We start from the raw sequence: 13,576 nt of genomic DNA, 5'->3' as shown, positions 1-13,576 counted from the left end.
ATTTAACGTTACGTTTATCGTATTAAAATAATTTTATAATAAAACGCGGTTTTTATATATAATTTAAAATTTTATATTTGCCCGGTAAATCGGTTCGTATTATTTTAAATCTTTTATATATTAATTTAATATTTTCGTTCGGGCTATTTTTTACGGTATAATTATAAAACCGGTCGGTAAATCCGTATTTAAAGGAATATGCCCGGATATAAATTATATAGGCGCGTTAATCCTTTTGCCCTTTTTACCGCCTTTTTTCGGAAATATTGCAATTTGTAATTATAATTGTAATTATTATTACAATTTTTTGGGATTTAATATAAAAATTATAACTATTATTATAATAAAATTAATTAGGTTATTCCGGATTTAGCCGAATGGGGTTATAATTATATTACGTTTGCGTTAATAAGGACCTATCTTCGTTATAATAGGATTAATCCTTTAATAATTGGGTAAATACGGATAATTTTATCCAATTAAAATATATTTAAATAATATTTAATAATTTTAATTCGGCCAATATAAAATATTTTTACGATTGTAATAATTATTACGTTTGGCGACGAATTTAAATATTAGTTTAATCGTTATAATTTTAGGTTAATAATTATAAAATCAAATTGGTAATAAAAAAAAAAAAAATTGGAAAAAAAAAAAATATTTATAATTATAATAGGGTATAAAGCCCCCAATTATTTGAATAATATTTCCGGTAGGGCGGTAGGCCCGATTGGATTTGGGCGTAATAGCCGTTATAATTTGCAAAAATAAAATTTTCCATTAATATAAAAATTTATCCCGGAAACGGGCTTTTTTTTATTAAATTTACCCGCGGTCGTCCAAATACCTAAAACGTAAAATATTAGGTTAACGTTATTTTATTAAACAATTTTAATATTACCGTAATTTTTTTTGCGAACGGTAAATTTATTTATAACGGTAATAACGATACGGGCCGCAATTACGTAAAACCTATATAATATTCCGATTATTTGTAATACCCGCCCAAAAGGAATAAAACTACGGTTACGTTAAACCCATATAATATTCCAAATCTTCGAAATATACGTTTAAGGCCGAAACGATCGGGCGGTTAATTTCGGCGAAAATAAGGCCCAATTTATTTAATATAATATTAATAATATAGTAATATTCGTTCGCGTAAAAAATCCCGTAACCGTATTTAATTTTTTTATCCCCGTAATAATAAAAACGGTAAAAACATTATTCCTATTTAGGGTATTAGATTTTTTTAAATAATATATAAAGGGTTTAGCCCTTTTACCCCCGTAATAATAAAAACGGTAAATAAATTATTTTTACTTAAAACGTTGGATTTTTTTAAATGGGATATAAAAAACGGATTATAAACGAAATACGGAATAATTTCGCGTTATTATAAAATTATATATCTAATAAAAATATAATAGGGTAAATATTATTTTTTGGAAATTATAAACAAATTGGCGTTAACTTTTTTTGGGGTTTTTTTCGTATTTATATTTATTTATAAAAACGTGGTATAATACGATTATATATATATATAGTTTATATAATCGATTGGCCGTTTTCCCGCAATTTTTATATTATTACAAATATTATAACGATTATTATAATCGGGCTATATTTTATTTTTTTATTGGGCCGTTAAAAAAATACCTTCGCCGTTATATAAAAATAATGTTTTAACGTTTTCGTATATATTTGTATAAAAAATATAAAAAATATATATTAATTTTTATAAATATTTTTTCGTAATATTAATATTAAAAAAACCGTTGGGAAATTTTTAGGAATTCGCCGTATTACCCGTAAATATAGTGGTAAATTAGGCTATTAGCGAGGGAAAATCGGAATTTTATACCCGTATTTTTACGGAATTATACCTGATTTGATAATTCCGTTATCGATTTCGTATTATTAACGAATTTATATATAATTATAATATTTATCGTTTAATCCATTATCGTTTGCGCCGTTTTTTTCCGTTTTAATTATTTAATTAATTGGCCGGTTACGAAAATTTTATAATATTTATATTTCCGCGCCTTTTCGCCCGTTTTTATTAAATATAAAATTTGTAATTTTTTACGTTATATTTGTAAATTTTGGGGAATTTAGTTAAAAAATAATCGCCGTATTATTTAAATTATAAATATAATTGTATAATTGGGAAATATTCCAATAAATTTTTTTTCGTTTAAGCCTTATTATAAAAATAAACGAATATTTTGGCGAAAATACCGGTTTTTAATTATAATAACGCTAATTACGAAAATAGGTTATATAAGCGTTACGGGTTTGGAAATAACGTAATTATTATAAAATAAGTGCCTTATTTTTCCAATTGTTGGAATATATAGGTTTTTTTGGAATCTTTTTTGGGTAATTTATACGGTTATTTTTTTACAAATAAAATTAATAAAACCCCAATATTATATTAATAAACGTTATAGTAATTTTTAAAATAATTTATTATATTGGATAATATCGTTTCCTATATAAAATTTAAAATGGCGCGTCGAAAATAGGGGGCGTTCGCGAAAACGTATATATTTAATATCTGTTATTTTAGTTTTTTTTTATTAATTATATCCTATAACGACTAATAAAAAGGAATTTGTAATTTAAATATACCGAAAAGGCCGGTTTGGGGGGGTTTTACCGGTTATAAATTATTATTTTCGTTTAAATTTAATTTAAATATATTTTGGAGGTTTATGGGGAAAAATTATATTTGTAAATACGTCGAAAAGTTCGATTACGTGGTTTATAAATTATTACCATTTTTTCGTAATACCGCGGGCGTTTTAGCTAATCTGGCGGTAAATTTTGGCCTGGTTAATTTATATTTTGCGGTTAAATTTTGGGTATTAAAATATTAATAAAACGTAAAAAAATATACGGTTTTTTTAAAATTGGGCCCGCGTACGGTTTTTCCAAATTTTTACCATAGATCCGCGGGGTCGTTTAATATTAACGTTTTATATTATATTACGCGTTTTACGTTTTATATATTTATATTTATATTTAAAAATAAAGTCGCAAATATAATTCGGATTTTGGATTCCGGTTTGGAAAAATCTTTATAAATTTTGGTTTTATCAATTTTTAATATAAATAAATTATACCGAATAATAATATTAATAGCGTTTCGTTTATTAAAACCCCGGGAAATAAGGTTCTTTATTAAAAATTGGCGTATTTGGATAATACGGTTTTTATTATTTATATATACGATAATTTTGGGAATTTGGAAGGCGGTTAATGGGGTAATATCCGCGGTTAAAAAAAAGAGACGCCTATAATTATTGGCAAATAATTTACGTTCCAAACATTATATTATAATTTTTATATTAGGCCTATTAAAAGGAATACGGACGAATTATATTGTTTTTTTATAATAAAATTGGTCGAAAATATAAGCTTTAACTTTTGCTATAAAAGTTACTGTATATTCAAATATAAATACGGTTTTTAATATAATTATACGAATTATACGTAATATAAAAAACGTTTTTTTAAAAAATTTTTATTGTAAAATTATATAAAATTCGTTAATGGTAAATAACGTAATACGTTGGTGGAAAATGGGATTTCGTAAAAATTTATAAAATTGGTAATTGGTAATTTATTTTGGACCCAATAAAATATATGTATATTCGTAAACGATATACGGATTCCAAAAATTATCGTATTATAAACGGTTAATTTTAATAATTGGCCCGGGGTATTTATATTTACGTTTATTATAAATTAATCGATTAATTTGGGGTTAGCGGCGGGATACCGTTATATATTACGGAATTATTTTTCCCCCAATTTATTTAATAGGATTATTTGGATAATAATTGCGTTATTCCGAATAATAAATATAATTTGTAATATTAAATTTTTGCCGTAACCCGTTTTCGCGAATAATATAACGTTTATTATATAGTAAAAAACGCGGTATATATAATTAATTTAATCGTAATAAAAGATTCGCGGGGGGATATTAAATAATATTTATATATTTAAAAAACGTATGGTAATTAAAAAAACAAATTTATATTGGAATATTGGGTTATTTAGTATTTTGGTTTGTTTATATAATTCCGGAAAAATATTAATAATAATTAAACCGTGGTTCGAACCGGTGGCGAAATTGGGATCGCTTGGAATTACGTTAATTTAATTTAAAAAAAAGGTATATACGGAAAAATATTTAAATATGGTATATATATAATTTCGTCGATATAACGAAAAGTTTGGGGGAATAATAATTTTTTTTTTTTGGGGATTATACCGTAAATACGTTATTATATCGCCTTACGAATTAAAAATAATAAATTCTTTTATTTATTAGTAAATATATTTGTATATGGGTATTGGCCTCGCTTTTACGATTTTCCATATATTAATTTTAAAAGGTTTTAAACGGTTAAAATAAAATAGGGGATTAATATCGATATTATTTAAAATTTGGGAAAGGTTAATTTCCATTTGCGAATTAAAGAAAATTTATATTAAATTTTTAATTAAACGGGGGTATAATAATTTTTTAAATTTTGGGTAAAAGCCCTGTTAATTCCTATTTTTAACGATATATTTAATTGTTTGTATTATACGCCGTTACGATATTATTGCGGAGTGAAGTTGTTTAAAATGCCGAAATTACCTCCACTTGCGACGAAAATAAATAAATTGTCCTCAGACCTGAACCAGAGTGATCTTTGGTTGGACCTACAGGTACAAGCAAAGCTACGAATTGAGCCACGGCTCAATTAGTGGAGCTCGCGTTCAGGGATGAGCCCTGAGACTAAGGGCAACAATTGCTACCCTCCATGAGGCGACTCGAGATTTCCAAAGTCCGGGACAACCTCTTGGTTCTTTTTATTACTCCGTAAAGTAGCTAGCTATCCTTAAGCATGGAAAATTTGATCGACGCACATGCACACCCACCCCCGAGTTTGTCTGCCCTACTGGAACCCTTCATGCAGGGAGGTGTGGTATCTGATGTTCTAGTGCGGGTTGTTGAAAGTACCCAATAAGCCAGGCAAGTCAGGCCCGAATCTACGGATAGCGAGTGGATTGCTAAAATCCGCTATGGCGTCAGGTCGTCTTCTACTCCCTACTCCGTATCCCTTTTGATTTCTTTTCATTGATTTGATTTGATTGGTTGACACATAACGCAGAGACAGGCTACTTGTCATTTTATGAAAAATTTGGCTGTCCTCGACAATCTGACCGTCGTGGACTCCTGGAACCGACCACACACGATGGGCCTGTCGAGGATCCTTGGTTAAGCGGGTCCGAGGGCGTGCCGCTAACAGCATCGCGATGCGCAGCCAGTCGATGCGTGCCCGATGAATGTACATATGGAGAATGAGACTGGGCTGATGTCGTGGTTCATTCCCACCCGGATACGTGTCCGTGCGCTTTTATTTTTGTTGGCCCTAGTTAGGTTTCTTTTGGCCCCTTCATTTTCCATGTCCCATTTGATCGACGACGCCGTCGGTGGACACATCCAGGAGGCCGAGTCTGTTTGTCTCTTCGCGTCGGTACATGCGGATTGATGTAGGTACTGTAAACCCAATAACACATGTCTCCTATAATTCCTTTGGATTTTGACGGCGGCAAAAGAGGCAGGAAAGAAAAGGGGGGATCGGAAAACGCTCCCGGCGCACTACTTGGATTAGAACTAGCCCTCCATACCTGTAGGTTTGCGCTCTGCTCTTAAGCTTCGGGGTTTGGTCAGGATGATGGTTGGTTGGAAAGCAATGTACGTTGCATCGCAAATAATGCGACCGTGTGTCCTCGCTGCAAAGACAGTGAGCGTCCTGGGTGCAGCGTGGGATCAAAGACGGGCCACACGTGTTGCAGGAGAGCGCGACAGCGGAGATTGACGGCCGCCGTGGAACAGTGAAATTGAGGTCAATTGGGCCTTGGGATGCACAGGATGGTGGATGGGTTCCTAGGAGGGCCCCGTGGGTGTCAATATGCATGCCATCGAAATTCGTGCATCTTATAAGCGGAGGGGATTAGCGAGTGGAGGTTGTTTGTATGTTACTTTGCAGAGGGTATCAAATTACTCGGGTTCCTTCATCTGCCCCTTCCTAGCCAGTGACCGCAACACAACGTGTACCTAGGCAGCTTCAATGCCCAAGGGTTCCCTGTTGCTTTTTCAATCGACAATCCAATGATTTTCTCATGGTTGACGCAGGCGCGAAAGCCTCTTTGTCAAATGAGTCGGCGATTGAAACATGTTTCTCCTGGGTTCCACCTCTGCCCCGGCACTGTGTACCTAGGACCGGCCAGCAAAGCTAAGCTAAGGTAAGGTAAGGTACCTACCTAGATAGGAGGTACGAAATAGACAGCTTAGTTTGCTGCAGGTAAAATGTTGCGTGAAGGCAAAGAGGTTATGGATTTTAGCTCACCTTCAAGGGTATCGCCTTCAAGCTACTGCCAGTAACAATTGGGACGATGTCATGCACCACCCCTCCAAAATCGACTTCATAGCGGGCGCCCATGTAAATGTCGTCTCCGTCTCTAACCTACTTCGTAGTAGGTCCACTAAATACACGCCCGCCTAGTGTTTAGCTAGGTTGGTACAAAGAAAGAAAAAATCCTCAACGCATACTGTTGCAACTCAGCCCGGACCGGCAGGCCTCAACAGTGTCAACTCAGCCGTATTCACTGCCCCACCGGCGGCGCGGTTGCGTGTCGTCTCCTCCGCTTTCCGCCTTGTCCCAGCGCTTTCCTGGCTCACGCTGCCCAGTTTTAGACTTTCGCACCACGCCTCGACACTTTCCCAACTCCACCTCCTCCCTCCACACACATGCAAGCAAGCTTCGAGCCGGCTTTCCCACCTCTCCCAAGTCTGCTTTTTCCTCTTTTTACTTCTTTTTTGCCCTTTTTGTCCGTTGCCCTTTTGCACCTAAAGAAAAAAATTTCCTGCTTTTGGTTTTTTTTTTTTTTTCTGTTCCTTCCTATCCAACCTGGTTTTTGTTCCCCGCTAGGTTTTTTTCTTGATCGTGCTCCTATCCCGGCGTTCTTCTTTCGTTCGTCAATTGCAGCTCGCGACAGCATCCTTTCCGTTGATTTTCCGTCTGCCGAGTTGTCACTTCCCGCGCGCCCGCAAAAACGCATCGTTGCTTACAATTCGCTGCGTTCTACCGTCCGCTCCTGGCCCTCCGCGACCCCCTGCCCCACGTACGTTGCAAGGCCACGCAAAGAAAATTTTCCCCTTGGAACATTCTGCGATCGCGCGCGCGTCATAGCTCCCAAGCTTTTTCGAAAAAAGAACACCACTCTTTTTTTCTGATTTTCCCCTCTTCCGACAAACAAAAAACCCACAACTCGCAAAGTCGAGTCCATCCGACCTAATACCCTCTTTGCGCGCTTGCTTGGTCCTTTGCGTTGCGGAATCGGCGTTTCGGATCTCTTTGCAACTTTCTGTACTTTCGGGAAAATACTGTAAGTGTAGTCTATTTTTCTATACCCTATAATTGATGCAAGTAGTCTCGTCGTCTGTCTGGAAACGACACGGAATGCCCTCGAGATACAATCCCAACCACGCCGAACCTGTGCAAAGTCAGGGAGCGAATGCGCTTGAATTGGATCTTTGCTCGTCACCAATCGGAACACACCAAACCAAACTTCCAGTGCGACATGACCACGCCTGGTCGCATAGAGCCGCGAAACCATAAGTCCAATTGAGATCGCTACAGTTGAAAGATTGCTGGGTAGCGCGACTGGCATGGACTCGTCAAGGGACCGAACTACCTGATCGCTCCCAGAGAGCTTTGCGACCTGCGAATGCGCCCGGCACTGCTGCGCGAGGAGTATCGACCATGTGTTTCGGACGGTCGATTGAGCAGCTTTTCGTTGCCAGTGCGAGGCGCGGCGCACACTTAGGCTCCGGATCATGAGGCGGCGCACTGGGGACATGTGGACAGGCAGTGTCAAAAGCGCCATCAGTCCTTCTTGGCACAAACAACGGTGGAGCACAATTCAAGGCAGAGTTTCAAAACGATACTGCGGAAGGTCGATTCACATCATGGCCATTCTCAACCGCGCGCTGTACCCAAATAAGCGTGTCGACCAGGGGAGGATATTGCATTTGGCAGCTGAGATCGAGGGGCCCCAACGATACTGGCGAATCGCGCGCAAACAAGTACCACAGAAGAACACTCGGACCAGCGGTGATAGGATAATTTGCCCACAAACGATGACATCGACTTTGATGGTTTTTGGGGGTTGGCAGTTTTCACTGTAGGGTGCGAGAGCTTGCCTGTTGTTCGAAATCATCGATGAAGCTTTGCGAGCACATGGCTTAACTCCGGCGCATCAAATTCAGGGGATACGGTCCGACCAGACAGACGATGAGACACTTTGAGAGGAGACTTGCAGTTATAACAAGAGAGAGAGATTTGAGAACTGACGCTGTGCTTCAAAGTAGGATACCCGAAGTTTACTTCTCCGCGATTTCACGGGTTCGCCTTCTAGGTAAGTCATGAGCTGACAACCGTCAATGACCTGAGAGCCTGGCGGCTATACCACGGAGGAAATCGGACATATGCGTGCCACAGCCAATTCACAGTTATTTGGGTTTCTTTGGGCTCGTTGGCCCGGTTTGATCGTTCTGCCAAAGATGCAACCGAAAAGATGTCTATGGATTTGTTCGACCCCCCGCGCCTCAGTTGCCTACAAAAAGAATCCGCATTGCGCTTCTTTACTGGAGTTTTGGCCATTTACATGAAGGTAACTATATTCCTACACGCAGCCTTTTCCGTTTCACACTTCAGAGTCTTGGTTGCAGGTCCTGAGTTTAGGTCAACATTCGTGCACTTTATGTATGGGAGTTGATCCTAGTCTGGCCACCCATAAAATAGGACGTCATAGTATCAAGCATGCCAAGACCCCGCCCAAGGATAGCTTGGCGATATTTGACTAAGCAGGGACGATTTGAGACAGGGGTCGTCTTTGCTCAGTGATGCCAGTCAGCTAACATCGGCCCTTTATGAAAACAGTACAAAGCCCTTATTTTCCAGGCAACAGTCTACGACGGCTCGTTCGAGAAAGCTGAGAGAATCGCATGGTCGTCTCCACAACGTCTTATTGAACTCTGTCGACAATACGATCATGGATAACATGCCGCCTCGCTCTCGGGTTATTGCTAACTGTCTCTCATCAGACTCAAGGGGTGGCTAACACAAATATTACAGATCGCGAATAGGGATACTTGAGGCCTCTTTGCTTTCGTATTAGCAGGTAAGTCGCATTCATCCGGTGCATAAGACAGTTGTACGGCAGTCAGTACTGCCTCGTTCTCTTGACATTTGGTTCGCCAGCAATATCAAGCCCATATTTGGAATTCCTTACCTTGTGCCCATGGCGTTCTCACTTCATCACCACCTCTTGAAGCCCCGAGAACCTCGGTAGCAAAGAATGGTAAAGCACTTCGCAATACCTGATCTCCCTTGACATGTTTACCTATCGCACCCGTTTTCTTTGCCCCTCAATCATTGACGCCCTTCCTAAATTCGCGGCATATCGTTGCCTTCTTTCGCTGTTGCTTTGAAGATCACGTGTCACGTACCAGCCCATTTCACGCACCTCTTTGTCACTTGGCATGTTTCCCCTGCTCGACGCACGTCTTAGAGGGCCTCAAGCCCGATATTGTTGAGCAAGCGCGCCTTCCTTGTTCAGAGCAATGCTGCTTGGAAAAAGCTTTCGTCTTTTGCGGGTTAGGACCGCAATTTTCTGGCACAGGCTCAGAAGGGTCACAAATTCACTGATCCAACCAACATCTTCCCCTGCCACTTCACCTTGTATCATTCATTTTGCATTCGTTTCTGCTATTGCAACCTCTTTTTATTCATCTCACCCGTTATCATTTTGGCAATCCTCAGCACAATCCACCACAGTTGGCTTTGATGTTCTTTCTTTTCCGAATCTTTTCATCAAATGTGTATTTCTCCATCTCTGGGTTCCATGCGATCTAACTATAACTGTTACAACCCGTCGCCTTTGCGCCGACAGATTTTTCCATCTCCAACTCCATCCGAGATGTCGACTTTTCCTCCTCCCACCCCACAGGGAAACGGCCATGCTGGTGACAATGGCAACGCCATGAACGGCTCCGGTGCTCAGATGGAAGGCAACTTCCAGACCCCTCCCGTCGTCCCCCAGGGCAACGACAGTGCCAAGACCCTCTGGTAAGTTTATGCCTTGCTGAAAGCCGTAACATCTGAGTTCCCTGTCACTGACTTTTGCAGGATGGGTGAATTGGAGCCTTGGATGGACGAGAACTTTATTAAGCAGATCTGGTCGACCGTCTGCGGTGAGACTGTTAATGTCAAGGTCATCCGCGATCGCCAGTCCGGGTACGTACGAAAATTGGAAGAATTTGAAATCCTCCTGCGACGTGATTTCACAAAAATTGCGAAACGGATTCGTGCTAATATTACTATCGCGATAGCAACGCTGGTTACTGCTTTGTCGAGTTCCCCTCCTCTGAAGCCGCTACTAAGGCTCTGGGACTTAACGGGTCACCAGTGCCGAACTCACAGCGCGTCTTCAAGCTCAACTGGGCTAGCGGTGGTGGTCTCGTGGACCGTCGGTACGTTTATCTCTCCATGTTAGCGCTGTGTCATGAATAGCACCATGATGCTAATGGTTTGATTCTTAGTGACGAGCGCGGCCCGGAGTACTCTATTTTCGTCGGCGATCTCGGTCCCGAGGTAAACGAGTTTGTTCTCGTTTCGTTGTTCCAGGCTCGTTTCCCAAGCTGCAAGTCCGCCAAGATCATGACGGACGCTATGACCGGCCAGTCTCGCGGTTATGGCTTCGTTCGCTTTACGGATGAGTCGGATCAGCAACGTGCTCTCGTGGAGATGCAGGGCGTTTACTGCGGCAACCGCCCCATGCGTATTTCCACTGCCACCCCAAAGACACGGTATGTTTTGGATTTTTTCTACATGTGTTTTTCATAAACCAGCTTTGAGACGTTCTTGATCTAACAAGTGATGTGAAACAGTTCTCATCAGCAATATGGCAACCAGGGTCCTCATGGAGCGGGCCCGATGAACATGACGCCGCCCGCTCAGAACATGCAGTGGGGTATGAACCCCTACGGGTACCAGCAACCGCAGGCGCCTCCTCCCAACACGGCGTTCAACAACCCCATGCAGCCAATGAACCAGTTCACAGACCCAAACAATACGACAGTCTTCGTCGGTGGCCTTAGTGGTTATGTCACCGAGGATGAACTGCGCTCTTTCTTCCAGGGCTTTGGTGATATCACCTATGTCAAGATCCCTCCTGGAAAGGGCTGCGGCTTCGTTCAGTTCGTTCATCGCCACGCTGCTGAGATGGCCATCAACCAGATGCAGGGTTACCCCATTGGTAACTCTCGCGTTCGTCTGTCGTGGGGCCGTTCGCAGAACAACTCCGGCGTAGGTACTCCCTACCGTCCTGCTCCTCCTCCTCCGCACTGGGGTGGCGGCATGCCGCCTCACGGTGGCCCGGCCGGCCCTGGTGCTCCTTTCGGCGGTCCTTTCGGCGGCAACCCGCCTCCTCCTCCTGGCGGTCTTCAGGTTAGCCCCCAACCCCTAATTTGACCTGTCAGACTCGAGCAAGTGCACGAGAGGGATGCTTTTACCCGTCCCTTTGCTGTCCTATGTGTCAATGTTAAGTTGTCATGCTGACCACCTTTTTCCGCACCGCAGTAAACATATTGCTATTCACCATGTCCCGCGAATGATTTCCTCGTCATAGCAATGGCGTTCGGTGGGACTTCTACTACTCAAGGAAAACGGCGTCCAGGAAGGGAGCGATTTTTTGACATGAACCATGATTTTACTCATGAACTTGTTTTCAACTCTCTTTTCATGATGGCCTTTCGCATTCATTTCAACTTTACACCAAACGGATTTCCTTTCTCTCGACTGCAACGATCACAAACCATCAACGAACCCCTCTCTGCCTGCTTCACTGGTTTTCTAAACCTCTGAAGGTCTCTCATGGCCTCACTACCACCACTCTGCCAACATTGAACAGGCACGCCTATATCCTGTGCAATGAAACGTGCCATGTTGGTCTCGAATGAAATGAGTGGTACCGGTTCCCGACTATACTGCGGACTTCTTTATTTGATGGAGGAGCTGTACACATGGGTTGAGACATTGGTGGCATCTACAACTGGCGATCACGCAATATTCCCTTTCTCGGTCTTGATCTTTGTTTTTCCTTTTTCTCCCATTGCTGTTTTTACTCAAAATGCCAAGTCTTGGGCCAGAAGCTGCCGCTTATGGCACTGGAAAAAGAAACGCAAGGAACATACACCCTTTCTGTCTACATCAGAGCTTTCTTTACCCTCTTCCGGATTGATCTTTCGTTCATAGCCCCTTTGTTGACGGCGTTGGTCTTCACTTGAGTTTGTGCTTGATCGTTTTATTTGATAGGAAGCTTTGTTTTGTTCTTCGTTTTCTGCGGTCGCATTTCTGCCTGATTCCTCAACTTCGAACAAAAGCCTTTGACTTGGTCTTTTTGTCTTGTTTGCGTGATGATCCTTCTCTGTGCGCGCGAGTTTTGATGCCGTTTTCCGGCTTCAACGTCACATACCCTTCGGATGTAACTCGCCTCTTCGAGCAAGGGCTGTGGAGGGCTCTAGTTAGTCCACCACAGCTCATCGATGACCCGGCGTTATTGCATTCTACTTTGTATTTGTGCGCGCCCAAACTTTGATGTGATTTCCTCAATGTCTTATTATGTGCGGCTTTGCTGTCCCTACTGATAACAGTTATGGCTTTCATTTAGTCGAACGGCTTTGGCGACGCAGGAGCGAGCAATTATCGGCGAAGATTCCCTAACTTTGGCCTTGTTTAGCAGGAGAAAAGCTCTGGTTCTTTTTGGCAAGGGGCGTTCAGTCTTCACCTTTTGGAGGGCTTGGCCTTTCCTTCATTCGTTGTCTTTTTTTTCACATTCTAAGGGTAGGAAATTTGCTGTAATGTTGATCGGATCTCCATTCGAGCAGTATTATGTGTTTTGTTCGGGTGGTTCTTTGTCTTTATTGTATCGGGTGGCGTTCTTGAACTCAAAATTGCTGGGTGGACTTTTTGTTCATGTCATTTGGATCTTGTTGTGAAGATAGGGCGTTTACACTCCTTTTTAACATGGCATGGCTTTTCACCTTTCTTTTTATTCCCCGATATCGACTCTCTTGCCTGCGAGCCTGTTGATTTGAAGAGGCGATGTGACGAGGAAGGTGTCTGTCAGAGTCCTGTAGGAAAAGAGCACGTTAGCTTGTTTTGTTTCCCAAGTCACTTCCAAAAGTTTAGATTGTGTTATGAGGAGTGATTTTGGGTTCTGGGTCATGCTCGGCGGCGATCTGTGTATGCCAATAAGAATTTGGTCAAATTGTTTAGCAGGAAAGGTGTTGGGATATGACAAAAGTTGATGCTTGGTCTTGTCACAGATTAGTTTGTAGAACTTACCGTACTGATAGCCCCTGATATGTTTGCTTTCTTGGCTCGTAGTTGTTAGCATTGATATGATACTTGTTCTTGATCGATACCTGTGTACAGCG

The 13,576-nt window shown here is 41.1% G+C and overlaps 4 protein-coding genes across 4 annotated transcripts; 1 reads left to right on the top strand and 3 right to left on the bottom strand.

The window, feature by feature from the left end:
• Positions 1-4,804: 4,804 nt before the first annotated feature.
• Positions 4,805-5,363, bottom strand: PgNI_07310 (uncharacterized protein; the record flags this gene model as incomplete). The annotated part of the gene is made up of 2 exons (XM_031127325.1): positions 4,805-4,875; positions 5,264-5,363. The coding sequence occupies 2 exons, from the start codon at positions 5,361-5,363 to the stop codon at positions 4,805-4,807; spliced, it is 171 nt and encodes a 56-aa protein (XP_030980994.1).
• A 757-nt stretch (positions 5,364-6,120) lies between these two features.
• PgNI_07309 (uncharacterized protein) lies at positions 6,121-6,497 on the bottom strand (the record flags this gene model as incomplete). Its single annotated transcript, XM_031127324.1, has 2 exons — positions 6,121-6,336; positions 6,423-6,497. Coding segments are annotated over 2 exons (186 nt in total), but the record flags the coding sequence as incomplete, so codon positions are not given.
• A 50-nt stretch (positions 6,498-6,547) lies between these two features.
• Positions 6,548-13,560, top strand: PgNI_07307 (uncharacterized protein). The gene is made up of 9 exons (XM_031127322.1): positions 6,548-7,461; positions 8,444-8,493; positions 9,213-9,258; positions 10,030-10,205; positions 10,266-10,373; positions 10,469-10,609; positions 10,679-10,945; positions 11,027-11,585; positions 11,718-13,560. Exons 4-9 carry the CDS (start codon positions 10,057-10,059, stop codon positions 11,718-11,720), a joined length of 1,227 nt encoding a protein of 408 aa, XP_030981123.1. The 5' UTR covers positions 6,548-7,461; positions 8,444-8,493; positions 9,213-9,258; positions 10,030-10,056; the 3' UTR covers positions 11,721-13,560.
• On the bottom strand, positions 6,669-7,935 carry PgNI_07308 (uncharacterized protein; the record flags this gene model as incomplete). Its single annotated transcript, XM_031127323.1, has 2 exons — positions 6,669-6,755; positions 7,714-7,935. The coding sequence occupies 2 exons, from the start codon at positions 7,933-7,935 to the stop codon at positions 6,669-6,671; spliced, it is 309 nt and encodes a 102-aa protein (XP_030981458.1).
• Positions 13,561-13,576: the final 16 nt, after the last annotated feature.

This window comes from Pyricularia grisea (genome assembly GCF_004355905.1).
Source record: "Pyricularia grisea strain NI907 chromosome Unknown Pyricularia_grisea_NI907_Scaffold_4, whole genome shotgun sequence".
Classification (NCBI taxonomy): Eukaryota; Fungi; Ascomycota; class Sordariomycetes; order Magnaporthales; family Pyriculariaceae; genus Pyricularia; species Pyricularia grisea.
The sequence above is the reverse complement of the archived record's forward strand: the minus strand, read 5'-3'. Positions and strand labels throughout refer to the sequence as shown.